We start from the raw sequence: 24215 nt of genomic DNA on the forward strand, positions 1-24215 counted from the left end.
CCCCGACCCCCAGTGCTCACATGTCCTCTGTGACCCTCATCTTCCCCAGATGGTGCATCTCCTGGGCGCGGACAGGGCCCACACCACCAAAATGAAAGGTGCATTTCTTGGGAGCCTCTGCGGAGCGCTTGGGTCACAGAACCCAGAATGCAAAGCCGCCAGCTGGAATCGTTCCCTGGATTCAGCCTCGTGGCAGCTCCTGAGTCTCAGCACTAGGCGGGGCGGGGAGGGGGGAGGGTTCCACGGCCATGGCCTCCCCTGGTTTGTTTAAGATCCTGTCTTCCCCAATTATTATTAAAAAAATTATGCCGGGGTAACTATTTGGAGAAAATATTTAATTGAGATTCCTGCTGAAAAACAAATTCCAGATGAATTGACGGGTCAAAGAAAGCTGAAAGGAAAAATTTTAAATTAGAAAAAACAGGGGTAATGCACCCTATTACCTTGCCTGGCTAGTGCAGCATTTCCACCGGGTCAGCGTGTGAGGAACATCGGTCACGCGTCTGCTGGGAAGATCCCGTGTGGTGGCGGCTGCTCCTGCCTTTAGCTCCGTCTCTCAGGGTCCCTGAACTGGAGGCGTCTGCTTCCCTGGGAGTAAAGACCATCCCCACCTGCGCTCACCCTGCTAGAAAGAGTTACTGGAGACAGGAGCCACCTGAGGGAGCTCAGATGAGCAACGAGAGGTGTGGGGCTGCAGAGCCAATAACTGATTGGGATCTATTTATAGTAGCACCCCCCAGACAGCGACGGCCAGCGGAGCTGGGTCAGGTGCCCCTTATTACTACAGGACATCATTAGCACACAGCCTCCTTTATGATTCTTAGAATCAGCGCTGGTGAGGACTTCAGAGATTACCTAGTTCAATGGGGGAGGGGGGGCTCGGGTGCCCTGAGCGTCCCAGAGCAAAGCTACATGCAGAACCGGGACCAGAATTCACTAAAAAGCAGTAACTATCCTGGAGCACCTACACATTTCCCAGATTCCAAGGTTTGACTTTTGTCTCAAGGATTTGCTCAGCAGTAGCTGTCATCCTCCCTTTGGCCAGAAGAGGGCAGACACTTGCCATCGATGGAGGTGGAGAGCCACGGGCAGATCTTTTTTAGGCTAAAATAACATCTCCCTAATAAGGTCATTCTGCTCTAATGAGAGTTGCAGCTCAAAACACAATTCTTGATGCTTCTGCTACAAATATGCTACTCAAAAGACAGGGAGGTTCAGAGACTGAAAATCTCCTCTTCATTCCAACTTCATCAGTTTACCTCTCCGAGACTCATTCTTTATTATGTGAGGTCGGATCTCCACTGTGTGACTATCCAGAGGTGATACTAGGAGGAAAATAGGTAAATTATAGTTCCTTATTACAAAACACACACAAAGAAAGGGAGGTCCACAGCAATGGGATGTGTGTGTGTGTGTGTGTGTGTGTGTGTGTGTGTGTGTGTGTGTGTCTGAAAAAGAGAGCTGAACAAAGGAGAGAGGTCCAAGCTGTGGGATGGTTTTCTGGTCTTGGATGAACAGATTTGTAAACCCTCTGGCAATTGAAACCGACCCATTTTGCGCTTAGAAAGGCCTTTACACTTGCACTTATATTTCAAACTGTGCTTACTTTATTTTTTTTTTAAAGATTTTATTTATTTGACGGAGAGAGACAGCGAGAGAGAGAACACAAGCAAGAGGAGTGTGACAGGGAGAAGCAGGCTTCCCGCCAAGCAGGGAGCCAGACGTAGGGCTCGATCCCGGGACCCTGGGATCATGACCTGAGCTGAAGGCAGACACTTAACAGCTGAGCCACCCAGGCGCCCCTCAAACTGTGCTTACTTTGAACCTGTGCTTTACCTATTGAATCTGTGTAAGAAAACGGAAATATCACTGGGATACTTGCAAAGTCCTACAATTAAGTTGAAAAATACTGAATATAAAAGAAGGCATTGATAATATCCATTTTTAAAACTCAAAGGTTTGAGTGGTTACATGGTCACAAGAAACAAAAAAGTAAGATGTGGATATTTTTAAAAACCTAGTACCATTCTCTTAGGATGTCAAGCCCCAGAAGAAGTGTTCTTTTCACACTAATCTGTGCCAGCCACAGCAAGATTGCAGGCCGGGTATCCCATTTTGGAACAGTGAGGAACTAGAATGCAGTTAACAGGCGAGCAGTCCCAAGGAAAGGGTCTGGAAACTATGTCTGCAGGAGGGGTTTTGGAACCGAGACACGAACCTGGAGGAGAGCAGCCCTGAGTGGGAGAGGACCTGTGGGAAGGAATTCAGTAAGAACAAGAAGGTCAAAGCCACAAAGGAAGGGCCGGTCTCAATACTGAAGGGCCTTCTCAATAACTGAAGCCAAGGGCATTGTTCCCGAAAGGCAGCTCTGGACACGGGATGGTTCAAGAGGTGCCTAGAAGACCTTTCTGATGTCCAGAGAAAAGGCATCGCTGAAGTAGTCTTGGAAACCAGGTTATCTCTACACAACCAAAGCAGTCATGCATCAAAACATGATGGGGGAGAGCAAGCTTGCCGAAGTCAGAGCGGTTCTCGTAGCACCACAGGATGAACGGAGCTGGAAAGAGAGGGGACAAAGGTATAGTCCCATGAATGGCAGACTGTACCAGTGAGTTCTGCCAAGTCAGGGGCACTAACATATCCTGAAAGGAGCAACGTTGGCTTGAATGAGAAAAAGATAAGGGTCCTAAAGAATTTGTTTCCACTGCAGTCAGACTGAGATCAGGATGAGCCAGGTGTGCTCACTCACTCACCAACCATCCCCGATTGAATTCCCACACTATGCCAGGCACTTTGGAGGGAGCGGTGTGTGTTTTCTTTGGAGGCTCAGGGATGATCCTTCAGGCTTCACTGTGGTTGAGATGTTACTATCTTTTTCTTCTGTGTCCTCCTTTAGCCTCCATGATTACCCGACAATGGCAAAGGGAGAACGCGTCTGGGATGATGGAGTCACAGGTCGTATGTGCACGTGGCACTGTAGGATTGCCCGGGAACTGCAGTCTACTGAGATTCCCCAATGTGACCAGCCAGCCTCTCACAGCCTCATCAGTTTGAAAGTTGATGAAACATAGTTTCTAGAACTGTGAAGGTGAGAATGAGACCCAAGACCAATCTCCGCTCTGAATTTCTTTCAACCTTCTCAAAAGTACCTGCCAGGGTGTGACTTAAGGGCTCCACCAGCTCTGAGAGGTGCGCTGAAGGACTCGGGCATCGCCGCTGTCGCAGTGATTCACCTCAGTTCTGAGAAAGGGTAAAACGACCTGGAGGTCATGCCGGGAATCATTTATATCGTTATTATGGACATTGTTTTCCCAGAAGGGGAAGATGTAGGAACTAGTGAGTACCCAATGCAACTTAATAACATAAAGCCGATTTTGTTTTCTCTTTGAAACAGCAATTGTGTTTTATTTGCCTGGTGAGTATATTGGTGGATTTTATTTTTTAAAAGCAGAAACTTTATACTTCTTTTCTATCATATTCTTCAAAGCACCCTGAACAATTCAGAACTGGTGGTATACACGGCCAGTAATTTTTTTTCTCTAGATTGATGGTCCTTAATAGAGGCTTCTTCTCACCTCTTGGAGTCTCTTGAACTTTCCATGGATCGAAAATGGTTGTGTTCAGTGCGCATTCTTGAAACTGAGTACTTCTTTAGCGGAACACCAACACTCATTTCATGTTTGCGGAGAAGACAGAACACCCCAAGGGACGGTCTGCAACCTCTCCCTTGGACTTCACTTCTCCTCTAACATCCATCCGCTATTTCTCTCCCATCTGAGGATGAAAGTATCCTTTCATTCTTTCAAAACTAACCTATCAACTTGTGTCCTTGATCCCAAGTGTCTGAATTTCCTTGATGCTTATGTTACCTCACCACCATCTTGACCTCATGGCTGGCTCTTACTCCTCAGGTTTACAAACTCAGTCCAGTTCTCTCCTCAGACAAAAAAAAAACAGAAGCCCTTCCTTTACTCTGGTTCCTCCTGGAGCAACCATCCTACCTCTCTCCTTCGCAATACGACCACCCATTAATTCTGCTCCACATCTGTCTAACTTCTGTCCTGCCACTAGAGAAGGTCAGAGACTTCCAAACCACCAAACCTAACTGGTCAGATCTCTCGGGATTTCTCACTTCTTCCCCTGTGAATCTGGCTCTTTCTTTGGATTTTTTGACAACTTGCATTTTTCTGGGTAAGCTACCTCATTTTCTTTCTCTCACGTATTGACGGCGCTGTGCCCGGTTCACCACTCTGGTTACCTTCCCTGCAGCTCTGAGGCTCTGCTCCAGCTGTACTTCTTATTCTCCATAATGACTGCCAAACCTCCTACCCCCAGTGCTCTGCTTTACCTCTGTTTCTAATTGTTAGCCTGTCGATTCTTCCAGAAGATGGCTTTTAAAACTCAGCTCAGGCAAATCCAAGTTCATCAGTCTTGCCCATTGTGCCAGCTCAAAATGGATTCTTTAGAAACTGACCCCAATCCGCAGGGTGAGCCACTAGCAGCCGTTTGACTCGATTTCCTGAACACAGTTGATTGGCAAAGGGTCGGGCAGCTGCCTGAGGCTGAGCTGCTCACATACCCCCTCCTAGTTTTGAAGTGAGCCAGAGACTTGGACTGGGTGTAAATGGTACAGCTCGAGGGGAGAGATCCATGAATTCCTGGTGCTGGGGTCTCTTAGAGTTGTCCCAGTCGCTAATGTTTCCGGTTAATTCCACTCTTCCATGGATCCATGAGATACTCTAGGAAAGTTTTAGTGAAGTTCCTCTTTTGGCTAAGGTTGCTAGAGTTGGCTTCTACTACTTACAGACCTTTAAGTAATAGACCCACTGACATATCTCTAGGAATCTCAAATTCTGTCAAGGGCCTTACTATTCTCTCACCCAGCAAGGGCTTGCTTGAGATTTCACTCTGCTCTTAATTTTCATGAGGCTCACACTGAGAAACTCAAACCATGTCAGTTTTATCTCCAAATAACTCCCTTCCTCTCCATGTCCTCTACTGTCGCCCTAGTTCTGGCCTTGGTAATCTCTTTGCTGAGCCCGCCCAGCTTCTCCAGGCTCCAGTGGTCATTCTGATCATATCGCTTCTCTGCTTGACACCTTAAGGTTCGGTCCTACAGCTCTTACCACAGCATTCGAAACCCTTCTCATTGTGGCTTTAGGAACATGGGGTTCCTCTGCTGTTTCCACGCCTTCTAGGTGCCAGCCAGGCCTGAGGACCAGCCTCATCCAAATGTTCTCTGCTCTTCCCTTCCTCTATGATTTTTGGACTGCAGTTTCCTCTGCCCTTTGGTCTTGGTAAAATCTTACCTCTTGAAGGCCTATTTCAGGCCTTTCCTATCTCCTTAGGAGCAGCTCTCCTTCCATCCTTTGGAACAGGAGATCACAAGTCATGTTTTACGTTCGCCATCCCTTCCCGACTGCGAGGCACAGGCTACGCTGATTTCCTGGCATGGCGGTGGTTGATCAGAAAGTAGATGTTGAAAGCGCTGGATCACATCACGTGTTTACCAGGACAGGAAAAGGCCTGGGAGAAGAGCCAAAGCCAAAGTGTGTCTTTCCATCATGGCTTAGCATGACTTTAGCCAAAATCAAGGACAAGAAAGGATGGGGGGCTGCTGAGTCTCAGGGTAAATTACACGGCTTCGCCCCAGACCTGAAGCCATGTATGTGTGAAAAACACTCACAAAATGGTCTCTCGACTCCAGGAAGAACACATTTATATGGCTTAGAGCTTAAGAAGCATTTCCATATACTTTAACTCATTTAATTGGCACCGCAACCCTGTGAAGCAAAGCTTATGAATGCCAGTTTGTAGGCGACGGAACAGCCAGGTCAGGAGGCTTCAACAAGGTCACATCGTTAGTGATGACAGGAAACTGTGCGTTCTAACGTCCGATCCTGTACCCGTTCTCTCTGCTGTGCCACGTGGACTCTCCGATGGCAGAGTTAAAATACGATAAACAGGCTACTTTGGAAGTGAGAATAAGGGGGTGCGGGAGGGGGCGGATGTCTGCTTGTACCTCCTATAACTTTTCTTCCCCACCCTTGGGGCCATACATGTGAGCACTCATTGCCAGCCTGGGGAGGTTAAGCACCTACCTAGCACAGAAAGTATTACCCTATTTCCAGAAATTGATGCCACCCCCAAACACTCTGATTTGGTAGCAAAATATTTTAGTTTTTCCTAAAGCTATTTCCCCAGCCATTCCCCGCCCCACAGACTCGGCAGGGAGAAGATTCTGAGGGCACGTGTGCTGGGGGAGGAGGCAGAGGACGTGTGTATATACGTATGTGCATATACATACAAGTTTATTTAAATGATCAGATCTACACTTTTGGAGGCTGTTGGAAGCATCTTATCAAAAGAAAACACATTTTAAGCAAGAGGTTAAAAAAGCTTTTCAGACCCAAAGGCCATTTAATACAATAAATCCTACTCGGGTAGTTTAGCAAACATTTTTTAAAACCCACATCCAACAGACTGGTTAGTATTGAATGTACAGATTTGGTTTCAAAGCTGAAATGCCCCTGGCGTAATAGACCTTCTCATGAAATTCAGTTATTTTATATTATGCCGTAAAAAATAGGGACACATATCTATTGACAACTTAAATATTAACTCAATAGGCTACTTGGTGATATAAATAGAAAAAAAAACATCAAGTGGTCACAGACTAGGTTTGAGAAGACTATGAACCAGCCTATCCTGGCCTGCAAAGATGTTAAAACCTATCCTAGAATCTAAAACAGGAAAAAGAGTCAAATATTCCACTCCATATAGACCCCATCTGGCCCAAACCATCCCCCAAGGAGAACACCCCCAACACATGAGGTTTACTAACCACCTGCTACAGATGTTACTATGTCACTAATTAACAATGATCACAGAAAATGTGTCATATCAGAGGTTTTGTTATCATACACAACGCATTAGTGGCCGCAGGAATCATCCTCCGAGAGCTACAGTCAGAAGGCGAACTGACAAACGTCTATGCTGCTGGTCCAGAAAATCACAGCTAGGAGCCTCAAGCATTCGTCTGCGCCTGAGCTCTCTCTGGCACACTCCCCACTTTAGTTAGAGGGGCTGGAATGTGGGGGACCGTCCCAGCCAGGTGTTGCAGCCTCTTACTCCTGGGCCTCCTTGCGGGTCAACTTGTAGATCTCAGTGGGTCCGTCCACATGGGTGATGGTGGTGGTGAGCTGGAGTTCTTCCCCACTGTGGACACCCAGGTCACCTGAAACAGGGTTTTGGTGTTAGACGGGTGCAAGGAGGAAGAAGCAAGCTGGAACTCGCCTCAGCAACAACTGCCCAACACCAGCCCTCATCCCCATCCGAGCTTCTAGACACCACCAGGGCACAAACACCTGGGCCAACGCGCACCCCTTCACTCAGACTCTGCAGTACTTACATAGCATTCCTGTCTCTCAGAGAAGAGATATTAATGACAGAGGAGTCAGCATAATGCTTCTATCATTTGTAGTCATTATTAACATTTAATGAGAGCTTACTCGGTCCCTGACGCTGTTCTTCATGCTTTATATGTAATCGTAGTTAATCCTCACAAGAGCCACCCCAGGTGGGCGCTGTGATCGGGCAGCTTTAGAGATGAGGAAACAGGGAGGGAAGTAAGGACACTGCCCCAGGTGGAGGGGCAGACACAGGACCGGGCCAGGAACTAAGCCAGGGAAGGAAAGTCTGACTCCAAGGCCTGTGCTGTGGGCTAAGCCAGCACAACATGCCTCCCCAGGGATGGGGAGGGAGGCACGTACACACTCGCTGTGAGTAATTCACAAAGCAGCTACGCCATGCGAGGGCAAACAAGACCTGCCTATATTTACCAACAGACTGGGCAGGGTACTGCATGTAATACATTTAGAAACGTTTAGGGGTTTTCTTCTGGAAAAAAAGTCCCAGAAATGTGCTCTGAATTTTCTGCTGCCCCCAGGATTCTGTGTACAACACCGGTGTTTTGGACTCATCATCAGTGACAGACGTGTTCCTCTGCTAAAATGGAATAATGTAGTCTTTTCTCCACAAGCAAGAAAAAAATAAGTTTCTGTAAATTAAAGTGTTCTACCTGCCATAAGACAAACTAAATGAATGTATAACTAGCAAAGGGAAATGGAAAACATCAGGCTCTAACTGTTCTCAGACTGTGTCTGTGGGGGGTGCATGGACTTGCAGATTTGCAGAAAGAGGTACTGGAGAATGAAAGGTCAGGGTTAGGTCTGTGATTTTTATATTTTATATTTCTATTTTTATTTATTTATTATTTTTATTTATTATTATTTATTTATTATTATTATTATTTATTTTTATTTATTTCTATTTTATTATATTATTATACAATATATAATTTTTCCTAGTTAAAAGCACAGAATTAAATAAATAAGTGCAGTTTTCAACTGGGATTGAAACTTAGAAGAAAGCTTTGGCCCTATGCTTCCAACTAATGTCTTGTCACTAGTCTAAGAACTGCTGGGCATCAATGCATCTCCTGGTCTCAGAACCCCAGGAGTCACCCCACACGCTGGTCCCACAGGCTGCGTGGCTGGTGCTCTTCACATGTGCGTGGACTAGTTTTTCATCGTAGACCCATTTCTCAGCAGCTGTGCGGCTGAATCAGTCTTATTAAATGCTGAGTCTGCGGCTCTCTACCTGAGAGACTTCCTACTTTCAGTAGCTGGGTCATTAGCTGTTGCAGAGGACTGCTAATGGTATTTGGGGCTATTTGCACAAGGGTCCAATCCACAGGACTGGGGGCAGAGCAAGTAATAAAGGGGGTATGAGCCCGGCCTTGGGCATGTCCAGCTTTATCCTCCCTTGGGCCAGGGCACAGACCAACGGGGCGCAAAGGCTGCAGAAGCCTTACACAGGGCCCCTGGGGCCACACTGAACCATTATTTGTACAACAAGCAAGTTTTCCCAGGTCACCAGCTTGCATTCTCACTGCTGCAACTTCTAGCCCACTCCTCAGTCTAGCACAATGCCTGGGCCTCAAATTTCTCCATCAAAGCTAGTTCTGGATTTGCATATCTGGGTGAGCCATCAAAACTTCAAAGCCACTGTCAGGATGTGGATGTCTCTGTGACTCATTAAAATTTCAAAGAAAGTCCTGACCACCCCAGTAAAGCCATTAGCACCTCCAAGTGTTTACCTAAAGAATCCCTTTCACTGAAGACTTAAAAATAGACACTAGAATGTAATTCTACTCAGGTTTTGAACTCGAGATGCTAATTCTTTAAGCTTAAAATGTGACTCTCATTAGCATGTCCTAAAAAATGTGTATGATCCTACAGATCACTTGAGCCAAATTACTTTGGCTTCCTTATTTTAATGAGAATCCCATACTGGTCTTTATGGCCGTTCTAAATACTTTACAAATACTAATGTATTTAATCGTCATACTAGTGCTTTGATAGAAATACTACTGTCATCATGTCCATTCTTTTGATGAGAAAACTAAGGCACAAATAGGTTAAGTAACTTGCCCAAGGGCCAGGTTGGTAAATTGTTATGTGGGATTCAAACCAGAGCAATAAGGCTTCAGAATCCAGGCTGTCAAACCTTTAGGCTATGTGGACTCTTAGTAAACATGCTAGTTTCTAACAGCCAGTGAGACTGCCAGCAAAGGATGAGTCCCCATGCAATGTGTTATGGTCATAAACATATACATGCAATAACGTGGATGAGTTGTTCAGCATGTTAACTTTGCTTCTGTACTTGATGAAAGGGAATTTATAGCACACAATTATCAGTGCATGGGTAGTAAAGGGAGCTGTTATTGATGAGTATTTACCCTACTCACTATTAGGGGCTCAGCATGCCCTGTATTTCTTTATAAGATAGGAAGACACTGAGGCTTAAATGGCAATTAATTTCTCTAATGTGATCCAGTTTGCTCCCAGCAGAGCTGGGATGAGGACCCAGACCACTGGAACCCTGGCTGGCCAAATGTATGATTCATTCACATGTAGTTTTATTGTACCTTGAAGGCCAACTCTCTCCCCACCCCCCCCTTTAGGGGGTGAATGTGGGAATACAGTAAGATGGCAGGAGTGGGGATCCCTCCATTTCTTTCCAAATTCCATCAACCCCTACTTCTGCCAAGGTCTTGCTCCATCTGTTATTCTCCCTCTCTCTTGGCTCCTGCTACTCAGTGCACAGACATGCTCAAAATCTTTTCTAAGACAAAAACAAAAACAAAAAGCAAAAAAACCAAACAACCTCCCCCCCCAAAAAAAATCCTTTCCAAAAATGTAGTATGTTTCTTGTTGGGAAGAGGAGAAGAATAAATGGGAAAAAAAATTAAGAAAGGTAAATGAAAGAATTCTTCAGTTTGCAGTAACTCTCTTTCCCGGCTTATGGTGTCAGCTCCTCTCAGCTAATTAACAAGGAGATAAGGGCTTGTTTCTGTCTAACTGTTGTGAAATGAGACTAATCTCTGGCATTGGATTTAATCACCAAGGACTGTCAATGGATCCATATTTATGATATGGCATCCACAGGTATGTAGCTGCTTGCTGCTAGATTTTAACTGGCTGGAATGCATCCTGGAGACACAGAAAGCTATATAAACTACACTATAATGAGACAGCAACAACCACAGCTCCCTAATACTGGCTGCATTTTAATGACAATCCCTTGTGTACCTGTGACTACTGCAGTAAAAGGAAAGAAAACTTGCTAAGATGATTTCAAGACTGTTTCACAGAATCTGGGAGACCAGCAGTCTTTGAACATTATGGAGCTACCTAATTCTGTCCTCACAACCATTAAGGAAAATGAACACCCCATTACCCATATCTGGAAGCCAGAAAGCTCCCATACCATGAGTTCGTATTTCTTCAGGTCATACTCAGTACATATTGGAGCCAGGATTCCAAACCATCTATGTCTACCTCCAAAGCTTATGTTCTTTCTATAACACTCTTGACTTCATTCCTCACTGTGGAATTTTCTCTAGTCCCATACCAACCAACCTTCTACTCACTTTCAAAGCTAAGTTCAAATGGTAACTCTCTGTAATAAAGTCCAGCCTGGTTCATGGCAGAATGAGAAAAACAAGGAGAGTACAGTATTTGTAAAGCTCAACTATTTCCATGGAAAGGACTATGGTTTACTCTAAGGTTATGTCCTTCCTACATTTTGGGTGTTAAAAATAAAGTGGACAGTAGGGCGTGCCTGGGTGGCTCAGTCAGTTAAGCATCTGCCTTCAGCTCAGGTCATGATCCCAGGGTCCCAGGATGGAGTCTGCTTCTCCCTCTCCCTCTATTCCTCCCACCCTGCTCACGCTCTCTCTCTCTCTCTCTCTCTTTCTTGCAAAAAAATAAAATCTTAAAAAAAGGTGGACAGGTTTTTAAAAATCCTAAAAAATTTTTTTTCAAAGAATGTAAATAACCACTGCAGTATCTGATAGGGATAAGTGCTCATGAAAACACCTGCAAAGGGCACCCTGGTACAGGTCAATCCAGGTCCTCCCGGCTGCACTGCACATGGCTAGGTCCAGACCAGCGCGGCAGCACTCATGTTCCCCATGGGGGCTTAGGGACAAACCCTTGGCTGGAAAATAAGAGTGCCTTGGGATGGCTTGGCCTTTGTGACCCCTTCCAGGGGATGGGGCACGGTGGCCTGGATCCAGCCATCTCGTAGTCGCTTTCAATCATTTAGGTGGTTTATACCAGGCGTGGGGTGAGCCATTCCCCACCTACCTCTAAAGTACCTCCAGATACTGAGTACCAGGCAATTGCAAGAGGGTGGACACAATAAAACCTAGACATTTTGAGTGAAAACTTAATGTTATAGGCTTAATTAGAGCCTCCCAAAATTTATTTGTTGAACTCCTAATTCCCAGTACCTCAGAATGTGACTGTATGTGGAGATAAGGCCTTTAAAGAGGTAAGGAAGTTAACATGAGGTCACAGGGGTGGCCTCTAATCCAATATGACATATGTCCTTATAAGAAAAGGAGATTAGGATAGAGAGACACACAGAGAGAAGATGACCATCTACAAGTCAAGGAAAGAAGCCTCAGAAGAAACCAATCCTGCTGAAACTTTGTGGACTTCTAGCCTTCAGAACTGTGAGAAAAGACATAAACTTCTGCTGTTTAAGCCTCTCAGTCTGTGGTATCTGCAATAGCAGCCTTTTTAGGAAGCAGAAAGTTACTCCCAAGAAGGCGACTGAGGTACCTCCTATCGTAGTGGGGTGACAGTTACTCGAAGAGTCAGAAAAAATGATTTACTTTGCCTGGGAAAGAAAAGATCAGGTCACTGGACGGACAGCAGCCCTGGGAGAGGCAGGATACAGGAAGTGCCCAACTCCATACAGCAGAGCAGGCGGTGCTAGGCTGGTGATGGCTTGTCACCTGCTTCCCATCTTCATTAGGAAATGGGAAGAGGATTTGAGACCCACTTCAGAGTCTGAGTCCAGCCCTGGTGGTAAGACCACTTCCGACACTGCTCACAGACATCAAGAAGCCAGGCTAGCCATGGGTGGGTCATCTAACATGCAACCAGGGGAAAGGCCTCAATAAAAGGCAGCCACTGTCAAAGCCTCATGACTCAAACCAAACATTTATTGAGGCAACAAAAGCCAAAGCCACCTTTCCTGCGAAACAAGCAGCAGGAGACCTTAGAAGCCTCCGGCAGTAAAACTGGCACAGCGTGGTAGCGAGCTGCCAAGACATGGGACCCGGGGTTGCTGCCGTGGCTTCCAGCAAAATGAGTGTGTCAGACAGAAGACATTTAGTGTGAATAGAAATAGAAAGGAACCAGTTGGCAATTAGAGTGTCTCCTGTTCCCTTCGTCATAGTCATCTAGTCAGGAATTCCGTTTCTCAGGTTTTTTTCTAAAACCTTCTGACAAGAATTCTATAGACGAAAGAACACAAAAATGAAAGCTATGATAAGACTTGTCTGACTTCGTGAGCAGCTCCAACTTTTTTTCCACATGAAATGGTGGCTGAGGGGGTTGGGACAGTTCGTTGTGTGTGCAGAGCATCGATGCTGAACTCCTGGGAGATGCTGCCTTCATTCCGACCTAAGGTTAACATCAGCCTGCTGCAATTCGTGTCTGCCTGGGAAGACATCCAGAATGATTCACAAATTGCTTACGGAAACAGGTAAAAAGAACAACTTTAATGAGAAGGCAGCAGGAGCTGGGCAGAAAATGTGAATGGTCCTTAAAAGAAAGTGGTCTAAAATATCTTTGCTAAATTAAAACAAATTGTATTTCTGTTTGTATAGGTGTCTATACATATATGTACACACACATATACACATACCATGATTAAAGATATACACGTATTTGTATACACATACATATATGTGTGTATATGAAATAACTGCCATGAGAACATTTATATCACCAGCTATGGTAAATCAACCAAGAGCTTCCAACCAAGATGGAACCCAGAGCTCCACACCTTTGCAGCATCAATCAGCTGCTAAAAACATGAAAGTGTTCCGGCCTGGAGCTGTTCTGCCATGTCCTGAGTTTCAAGAGGCACCCAGGGAAGCTTGTCTCTCAGACCAGGTTACTAACTCCCTAAGAGTCCCTCCTTTGGGCTTCATGTCACTCCATCTGATCAAACCTGACAGGGTGCTAAGTACTAAGGTACTCAGTGGTTCATTTCCAAGGGTCACTTTCTGATCTACACAATAAAAGAGAAACAGATGTATAAGAAAAAATGCTCTTTGGAAAGCAAGCCTTTCTAGAACCTGCCATCTTCTTTGTTTCTCTCAGTCCATTCCTTGACCAAAAGGGAGAAGCCAAAGTCTATGCCCTCTGCTTTCATTTTCTTCCTACCCACTCCCTCCTGACACTTCTTGGCATCTCTCTCCACGTCCAAACAAAACAACCCCTCTCAATGTTCTTTCTCTTTCCTTATCCCCTTCGGCTGCATCAGAAACCACCTGCCAAGTTCCTGGAAAGGAGCTTTTTCCGTAGGTCCATCCAGGATTCATCTCACGAAGGCAAGAAGCACCACACACCTGGGATTCATTCTCCATAGCAAGAGATCTGAATTCTTGGCTCTGGACCTTAAAAGCAAGGGAGCGGGGGAGCCCAAGCCAACTTAAAAATAAAAACTTTCCATGACAAAGGAAAAGGAGCATGGGAAGACTGGGGGAGGAGAAGGGATGTCATTCAGAGACCCAGAGAATTTAAAAATACAGCGTATCCCCCTAGGAGTTCATTTGCCACGTTTCCATGTAATATTTCAAACTAGCTCTTCCCAAGGAGCTGCAAAATCTTGGCAGACGCTCCATAACCCCTGGGAGATACCGTGTGGTCAGGCGGCAGATGAAGAGATGAAAAGTGAAGGAGAGCAGAGAAGGACCATGATCAGAGAACCCAATGTGGAAAAGCTCTTTCCAAAGGCACAAGGTCACAGCACCATGTGGGAATGGAAGGACACAGCAAGCTGGTGGGGCTCACAGGCTGCTGTGAAGTCACAGCCGATCATGTTACCATCACAGAGCTGCTAAGTTGTGTGACTCGTGTTTATGATCGGAACAGGGTCCCAGAAGAGTCTGCCCACTTAACTGCTTGAAGAATGTTTTTCGACAAGGGCCCTATTGGTGTTTTAGGATGGACAATTCTCTACTAAATGGGGACTGTTCTGCTCACTGCAGGACACTCAGCATCCTTAGAATCTGGCCACTAAATGCCAGTGGCACCTCCCAGTCATACTGACAATTCTCAAACAAACAGGAATACTTCTGGCAAGGGATTTGGGGGATATGACCTCCTGGTGAGAACTAGCTTTTGAGCTTTCTGTGAAATTACAGGTCAAGCTGCCTTCAACCAAAAAAAAAAGAAAAAAAATCTGGTAGGAACAGATAAGTGCTATTCTCACCTGCAAGGTTTCAAGCCTCAGAGGGTGGCTGCTCAGCAGCCTCAAAAGCCCTAGGGGGAGCTACCTAATACCTGGCTTGCAAATCAATCCTCTGGCCCAAGAGGGTGGGAGGCAGTCAGCCTGTCTCTGCAGGGCTGGCCACAGCTCTGGCTTCCCACATGCCTAAAAGGATGGGCTAGGATGGGCAAATTCTCACCACTGTTGGGAAACCCCTTACCTGTGACAGAATCACCCCCTGAGCTGCCACTTTATGACAGGAGCTGCTCTTCTTTGCCAACAGGAAGAAAGAGAACCACAGAATTTCATGGTCCTAAAAGACTTTAAGAGATCACACAACTGGGAGAAGTGGTGCGCAGGGGTTAAGCAGCGTGCCAGTAGTCACATAACAAAAAACACCAGAACAGTTTACAGAAAGCGCTCTAGTACATGGTCGGTATGCAGTAACTATTACCCATTAGCAGTATCATTCCAACTTCCCGGGAAGTCCAGCAACTGCTTTATGGGGTACTTCCCTGGAAGGCAGAAACTTCACCTACTGGGTTCCTGCTTAACACTCTCAGGTCAAGGACACGTCCATGTGGTTTCTGTCAAAGTCCAACAGGATGACCAAGAAATGAAATCAAGATTCTTGTTCACAGGCCCAGAATCCCTTCCTGCTGGTGTTATGGAGGTCCACTGTTTGAGAGGCTACGTGCCACCATTTCCCACGCTGAGTGTAACGAGCCAAGGAGTAGGAAGGAAGACAGGCCTGAAGGACACTCTTACACAGAATGGCAAGTATAGTACTGGAGGTGGATGGTGGCTGAGAATCATCTACAGCCCCAACCCTCAACAGAGATGCCCTTCACTTCCCACACGCTATCTCTCATGTCATCACCCCCTCCTTTTAATCCCAACTCTCAAGATCATTGGCTCATTTGTGAAATATGAAAACTAATCTAGGGGCGCCTGGGTGGCACAGCGGTTAAGCGTCTGCCTTCGGCTCAAGGCGTGATCCCGGCGTTATGGGATCGAGCCCCACGTCAGGCTCCTCCGCTATGAGCCTGCTTCTTCCTCTCCCACTCCCCCTGCTTGTGTTCCGTCTCTTGCTGGCTGTCTCTATCTCTGTCAAATAAATAAATAAAATCTTTAAAAAAATAAATAAAAAAGAAAACTAATCTAGAACTCCTATTTCTAAAGCATTAATTCAATCAACACTTTCAAAGCACCCTTAAGAACCTGTCCTTGCTCTTAAGGAGTCAGTATTCCAACAGGAGAGAGAAGACATGGGCAAACCCATCGACCACATTTATACAGCAAGTGTTATGTGAAAAGTATAATCATGTTTCCCCAGGCCTGTTTCCTAGAACACTATTTAAAAAAAAAAAAAAAAAAAAAAAAAGCACTGCTTGGAAAAAGGGGTCCAGGGCCAAATGATTTAATAATTTGGGGAAACACTGTTACTCCCATCCATTTAAAAAGACCTGTAGTAAAAATTAATGTATTAAAGGCATTAAGATGTCTTACAGTAAAAACCTCATTAATGCCAATTAAAAACCCAATGGTTCTCAAATTTGTTTGACTACTAAAACTTATCAATATCCCATGGCAACAATATTCTATTGAATATAGTTTGCTGGGTTCCAACTAGGGTGATCAGGAATAGGTTTCAAGAAAGAAGAAGCATTTTGAATGAGCCCAGAAGATGGGTAGGGTTTTGTTAGGCCCAAAATGGACCCAGGGTATGAATCTATTCATTCAACACACACATGGTAAGCACTTCCTGTGAGCAAGGCCCACCCATGGTGCCACAGCTGACATGCAGACCTTAAAGCTCTGGTCTCTGTTCCAAGGCAGTGAAGGGCACTGGCTCTGATTTGAGAAAGAGCATCAAATACTTGGGGAGTAGCAAGAACGTGGCAGGTGTGAAAAAGAGAAGGCAAAGTAAGGGTGGACCCAAATAGTGCGGGACTGAGTTGTCAAAGAAAAAGGAGCTATCAGATCTGCTGTTGTTACCAGGCCACCTATTCCAAGTTAAGAGCATGGCCTAGAGCAGTGACAGTCATTTCCCTCTGCCATGGCTAATAGAGACACCCCAGGCGAGCACTTCCCTTCTCTGCGTCTTAGTTCATCATCTACAAAATCGCCAGACTGGCTAAGTTCCCAAACTCTCCTTATAGCATCAAAAGCACTTAAGGAGAAGATGACCATGGGAACAGCTGAATAGCTATTGGTCTGGACACACGTCAACAGCCTTGCACAAGAATTTGCACGGAAAAAATGAGGCCAGCTCGATATTCAACTCTCAGAACCCAGTCCCATTCCACCTGTTATCTTAAGATCATGCTTCTCAAATCAGAAGAATAAATACAGCATAATCTCCGAGAGTCAATTTTGCTCAAAAAAGTGAGGAAAGCAAATTTAAGTTTTATACTAAAACTGGCACCTATTTCAGACTAGAGTGCAATATTCTCAATGTCTGAGGGTTTAAAAAAAGAGACAACGACTTAAAGAAATATCTGCCTTGTGCTGGGAACCCAGAGCCTTTCCTAAGTGGATCGTGAAGAGACTGAAGCCAAATTATTCTGAATAAAACTCTGCTGAAGAGACTGAAACTCACCATTGGACTGGTCTTCCCCATAGTTCTTATGGGATGGCGCATATAGGAACATCAAAGCAAAGACATACAGGTTCCACATCCCATAAATGCCTGTGAAAAAGGCACTGTTCACTTGGACTGTGACGCCGCCCCACTTCCAATGGCCTTCAGTCACCTATGGAAAAAGGACAGTAACATTCAATTGGAACCAAGAAGAAACATAACACCGAGACAGGAACCAACCAACACAAAAACCAAATGTCTTCTATGTAGGGGAAAAGTAAAGGGCCGTGTAAGACTCCTTTTTTTTCTTTTTTCGATTTTTTTATTTACTTATTTGAGAAAGAGAGGGAGTGAGAGAGAGAGAGGGAGCATGAGTGGGGGAAGGGGCAGAGGGAGAAGAGAAGCAGACTCCCTGCTGAGCAGGGAGCCTAATGCATGCAGGGCTCCATCCCAGGACCCTAGGATGCTGACCTGAGCCAAAGGCAGATGCTTAACCGATTGAGCCAGCCAGGCACCCCTAGGACGCCTTTTTAAATCTAAATCATACTAGTATGAATTTAGGTTCATACTAGTATGAATTAGGTTCATTTAGTGTTTACTGTGTGTCAGGTACAAAGTCAGTGGTTCTCATGTTGGCTGCACATCAGAATCACCCAGGGAGTATCTCTTAAATAACAGTACATAGTTATCCCTAACTTAAAGAAATTGAGTTTGAGTCTCCCACTTATCCACAACTACAACTCCTTCTCTGCGGTCTGTCTTCCCAGCTAGATGTGAACTCCCTGCAGGCAGAGACCACTTCTGACTTGTTTACTGCCATAGACCTTTGGTGCCTGATGCCGCACAGTGGCTCAGTGAAAACAGGCTGATTAAATAAGCAAATGAAAGAGCAGCCTTCCTTAGTGGGCCAGTGTGGGGAAGCAGAAAAGACACAGGCTTGGAGCCAGAGACCAGGATTCAAATGCAGACTCCACCACTCATTTTCTGTTTACTGTAAGAGAAGATTAAGACTCTGAACTACAGTTTGTTTAAGTACAAAATAGAGGGGAACCTGGGTGGCTCAGTCAGTTAACCATCTGTCTTCAGCTCAGGTCACGATCCCGGGGTCCTGGGATGGAGTTCCAAGTCGGGGGTTCCTGCTCAGCAGGGAGCCTGCTGCTCCCTCTCCCTCTGCCCCCTCCCCCGCTTGTGCTCTGTCTCTTGCTTGCTCGCCCTCTCTCAAGTGAATAAATAAAATCTTAAAAAAAAAAAAAGTACAAAATAGAAACTTGCAGGGTTACTGAGGAGAATTAAGTAAAAATGTTTCTAGAAATTTCCTAAGACAATAAACAATAAATCTTATGTCCATATAATGTCACTCATGAAGGTAATTATGAAGCTTTCACACCCTTTACAATTCTCCAGGAATGTTTTGAGGCTGTTTTTCCTATGTTAATGACTTGATCATTGTTTTGAGGGCTGTCTGATGACGTATGGATTACACTAAGAGCTGTAAACAGAACTATTGAGCCAAGGGACTAAAAATTTGTGCCAGTTCTGAGATCAGTGAAATGATTCTGACCACTTCTGCTTGCTACAGGAAATCTTAAATGGGAGTATAGAAGAATACTGGACAAATGTCCCTGTGAGAACTTAATGAGACTGGGTTATGTAAACCATCTCTAGCAGCCCCTTCTAGAGCTAAAGTGTAAGATGGTAAGTTATATCTAAATGTTAATGACTTTAACAAGCAGGTGGATTTCACCTCTTGTTCATGAGGCAATGGGTCTATATTCACCTGACACCTTTATAGCCCATGACCCACTGGGGCCCCAGGCATAATAAAACTGTAAGTACAGGTGTTTCCTTTTGAAAGACCTGGAGTGTCAGTTAATTAGTTTAACTAATTGCAGACTTACCAATTTTAGTTTGGCCTTGGTAATACATAATTTTTCATTTTTGTGATGTGTAAACTACTATCACGAACTCTTATTTTCAGAAATAATTCACTTGATACGATGTGCTCAGGAATAGTTTTTGGCAAAGAAGAATTTCATAACCATTACTGATTTTAGAACAATGTATGAGCTTTCAAGCTACTTAGAACTTCTTAGAAATGTCTCCAAATGTCACTCTTCTTAAAGAACAGAATACCCTAACTTTATAAAAATTATAGTACTTAGGGCACACTTAAGATGATCTTAATGCATATAATGGAAGAGGAGAGGAAGTCTTAAGATAATTCCTGGAAATATATGTACCTGCTGTCATAACAAAGGGAACCGTTCTGTATGCAAGGAAGGAGGGGAGGCGGGGCTGGGTGAACTACACATACGATGGAGTAAGGCAGCTGTAATTTTATTCTACTCTGTTAAGGCAGTAGCCCCTCAATAGGTCTCTCTTCTGCAAGAGACCCTCCTTCCTATGACATAAGCTGGGGATACTCAGCACTGAATTTTGCTGAAATTGATTCTTGTTGGGCCTGGCATGAACAATTTAAGGAAACGCCAACCTGTACACCTGGTTCACAATGGTATTCGACAGATGGATGTTTGTTGAATGAATATGGACAGAAGTACAGGCATGTGCAGGAATGCCAGTGCAAGTACATGGAGGTAGAAAGGGAGGATAGAGGGGCACCTGGGTGGCTCAGTCATTAAACGTCTGCCTTCAGCTCAGGGCGTGATCCCAGAGTCCTGGGATGGAGCCCCTCATCAGGTTCCCTGCTCTGCTAGGAGCCAGCCTCTTTCTCTCCCATTCCCCCTGCTTGTGTTCCCTCTCCCGCTGGCTGTCTCTCTCTCTGTCAAATAAATAAATAAAATCTTTAAAAAAAAAAAAGAAAGAAAGAAAGAAAGAAAGAAAGAAAGGGAGGATAGAAACAGCCACTCAAAGGAAATATCTAATGGCAAAGTAAAGAGAAAATACTGCATTCCATAGTAAAGAATGATAATTGTACTTAAAAGTAAGCCAATGGTTAATAAGTATTATTTCACTTAAATATTGCTCTCTAATGCAGATATTGGCAAAACTAAGACTTTTCAAAATAATAAGGGTAATGATAGTTAACATTTATTCAATCCTAATATGGCAGGCACTACAGTAAGAACTTTATTTACATGGAAGATATTATTTAGTCTTACTAACAACTTTATGAGGTTGGCAGGTAATAGTTCCACCCAACACCCAATATTTCTACCCAACTTTAGGAGGTTGGCAGGTAATATTTCCCCAACAGGGGAAAACTGTGCCTCAGTGAAGTACATTACCTTACCCAAGATCGCTTAGACAGAAAGTCATGGCTCTGACTCCAAAAGAAGGTATTCTTAACCATTATGTACTATGAGAGTAGGAATATTATCTTAAACAGTGGTGAGTCTATTAAGTTAACATATGAAGCAACTATTGTGGAAGATCAAATTTCCTTTGAAAATTCACTTAATTAACCACACACACACACACACACACAGGTTTGCATATTCAAATCCATAGAGTAATACAGATGTACTATATATCCTAGACATAGTAACGTATGGTATTTGAAACTGGATATATATGCAAAATACAACTTTACAATAGAACCACTGAAATGAGATGCTCATACCATGAAGGGTACACAGGTGCTCAGATGGTCTGAGGAACTAGCAGATTCATGCTCCCATCTCAGGTTTGTTATGAGATGCCTAGACCTTGTTTAGCATGAGGTTGCAGAATTACCCATACTATTTAATTTGTAATCCTTAAATGTATTATTTCCTGCTGAGAGCAAAGAGTTGAGTTTGCACAAACGAGCTGTATACAGAGAGTCACTCGACTGTGGGTGCGTGCCCGTCTCCTCTCTCAGTTATTCCCGCCTGGGACCTCCTGAGTTCTGAGCATGTTCCCACCAACATGAACCACAGTAAGCAGCCTCAACAGAGCAGGCCTTGTCAATGCGAAATCTTATGAACGCCAAAGCAGTGAGGTGACAGTCACCCCACTTTAACTCCCAGGAAAAAATCAGATAGCCCCAACCAAAAAAGAAAAAAGAAAAAAAAGAAAATCATCTTCCCTCTGCATAAGTCTTATTTCTAAAAGTCCCTGTTTTTCCTGATTTAACATTTGAACAATTTACTTTTGTGTGAAACCACCCAATTATACCCCTGGAGCCAAGTGAAGGTCAAATCCCTTTACACCCAGTAGTCTTGACAACCAACATTCCACTTAACAACAAGATTTCCAAATCCCAGACACAGGCTCTCTTACTGGAAACATTTCCTCTGTGAGTAACAGAATGAAGTGATCACACACACAAAAAAGAGCTGGGGACAGGCTCTCTGGGAGTTTGCTGCATGTGGCTTGACCTGAATGTCAGGCACCTGGGGGTCCCCTTAGTGAAGGTTGGTGACCTTCTCCCCTGCATTGCACTTCTGTTCCCTACTGCCCGCCACCTCTAAACGGAACGCCTCTTTCTTTTCCAGAGGGAAGGGGCTAAAATACCAGACTGTGATGTACCATCTCTCGGTTGCTATGACTGAGGCCATTAAAATGGCAGGCATTAAAAGACTGCCCCTCAGGACCCAGCTACAAAGCCTCAAGGTCACTGCATTCCACAGCTTCCTGTGGGCCCTTCATTCCTGGCCTCAGAGCTTCAATATCCTGGCGAGATCCCCTCGCATTATATTTCATGGGGCTTAAATGCAAGCTCTCTCAGCAAGCCCAAGAGTATAATGGGAGTTTTAATACATTCCTTTTACCTAAGGCTGGGATCTATTTCAAAAAGTTACCCAATAGGTTTTCTTTCAGGTGAGCTCATTGCTGAGACATTCCAAAATGACATTAAAAAATAAATCCTCTGATGACTATATTAGTACAGTACCTGGGACATTGAGAGTTATGCCTGAAAACGTCTTAGATATCTATAAATAAACCTTAAAAAAATAACCCAGCAGGAGGAATGTGAGGAGCTAATGGAATCCAAAAGAACTCGCTGCTACCCCCTTGGAGTTGAAATCCACTCCGGGCTGACTGTCGCTGTGGCAGATATAAAAAGCCAGCCACAGGCTGGAGCCGTGTTAGAAAATACTGGGGCAATGGAATATTAATCTTTTTCTCCAAAGAAAAGCCACAAACTCTGCTCCTTGGAAGAACTGGCCTCCCTTGCTTGAAAATGGTGCCCGATGTAACATAGACAAGGCTAAATTCAGGCAACATGTGGCTGCCTTAAAGATGAGCCAGCTTTCCCTTCCTGACTTAGGTGGAAGGGACTCTCTGCAGAGCCAGGTGAGTAAGCGGCATGGGGCTGTGGGAGCGTGGCGGCAGCTTTCTGAGGTGGCAGAGACACGTGTTAAGACCAAAAGTGCCCTTTGTTTCTGCCCTCCTGAGAACTATCTGGGATTGCCTTCATTCCTCAGCCCAGCTTACTTGAAGCGTCTGTTTGTCCAAGCAGTGCGCCCTGCTCTCCCAGACTCACCCAACTGGCCACATGAAGTGTCCCAGCACATTACCGAGGCCCTGGAGGACTGGACACTTGGGTCACATGAAGGAATCAGCCAAAGGATAAGTCAGCCCTCGGACACCCTTGTTTGAGCCTCAGCTGGGTGAATAAAAAACTCATTCAGAATTTGAAATATGTTGCTGCATTTGGAGTGGCAACTGAAGTTTCCTCAGTTTTATAAACAGTCTGATAGAAACAGCGCTGGTGTAGGTCATAGCAGATGTGGGAAGCAGAACTTTCGAAGACAGATATGTATTATTTGTTTTGTTTGTTTTCCACACTCATGTCAGCCTTCAACAGCAACACTCATGCTGCCCAGTGGGCAGAGCCCACATGGCTCTAGGGGCCCCTAACGTGGCTCAGAGGCACCCTTGGGTGTCCTTGCATCAAGTTCAAGGGTCCATGAATTGGAATGAGAAAAACTGTATCTTTATTTTCACCAGTCTTTAACTGAAAGTTACCATTTCTTTCAATTATGAATGTAGAAAACAAAGTCCTATTAATATTAGCATTAGCACTACCTGTATATTTTGTTACCCATAAAATCACGACATTTTCATAGCAATCACAATTACAGATACATGTCTGTAACATCTGTAACATGTATAATTGCAAATATCTTTGAAATCCAAAGTATTTTACTCATTTAAAAACATTCAAAGAAGAGGCCCATAGCCTTCAGCAAGTTGCCCAGAGGGTCTATGGTACAAAAAAAGCACAGCAGCCCCTCTACTAGAAGAAAATGAGCCAGCACAATGAGACAAGTCCAGTCCTAAAGCTCCATCTGCACTACTAACATTCTTAGTTTTGGCCAAATACAAGGATGACAGAACAGTTGGCAAAAAAAAAAAGTCAAAAAGTCTGGGTTCTGGTCCCTAACTTACTGAATGTCCTTTCGTACAACATTCACTCCTCTTGTTACTTACAAGAGCACACCTATTCCTGCCCACGATGTGCCAGGCACTCTGCAAATCACTTTGCAAGCATTACTTCCTGTGGTCCTTACGGCCATCTTTTGTGGCGGTACTATTATTACATGCATTCTACAGATAAGAAAACTAAACCTTAGAACTGTTAAGTAATCCATCCACCATCCCACCCAGCTGGAAAACAGCACAAATGGGAAATGTCTCTAAAGCCATTCGATTTCATATCCTAGCAACTGAGATGACAACCCCTACCTCCCCACTTACTGACAGGATTTTTGTGAAGCTCAAATGAATGGCAGATAGGTTGTCTGTCAGATTTAAACAGTTCTCTCCACTTTCCAAAGCCAGTTGCCAACATTGTAAAATTATTACCACTATTGAGGTTTTCAAG

At 44.6% G+C, this 24215-nt stretch overlaps 1 protein-coding gene across 5 annotated transcripts in view; it reads right to left on the minus strand.

Moving 5' to 3' along the window:
• Positions 1 to 24215, minus strand: part of WLS (Wnt ligand secretion mediator) — a 145299-nt gene that overhangs the window by 40566 nt on the left and 80518 nt on the right. For 3 of the 5 annotated variants that reach the window (XM_045802047.2, XM_045802050.2, XM_045802049.2), the window contains exons 11-12: positions 17462 to 17615; positions 6285 to 7237 (exon numbers count right to left, since the gene is read on the minus strand). In XM_045802047.2, coding sequence (XP_045658003.2) covers positions 7128 to 7237; positions 17462 to 17615 — 264 coding nt within the window. In that variant the 3' untranslated portion in view covers positions 6285 to 7127. Of the gene's footprint in view, positions 1 to 6284; positions 7238 to 17461; positions 17616 to 24215 lie in introns of those variants that run through there. The other 2 variants (XR_006780437.2, XM_045802048.2) reach the window with 1 other exon arrangement.

Source organism: Ursus americanus, chromosome 12, assembly GCF_024610735.1.
Source record: "Ursus americanus isolate L20-20 chromosome 12, mUrsAme1.1.p, whole genome shotgun sequence".
Taxonomy (NCBI): Eukaryota; Metazoa; Chordata; class Mammalia; order Carnivora; family Ursidae; genus Ursus; species Ursus americanus.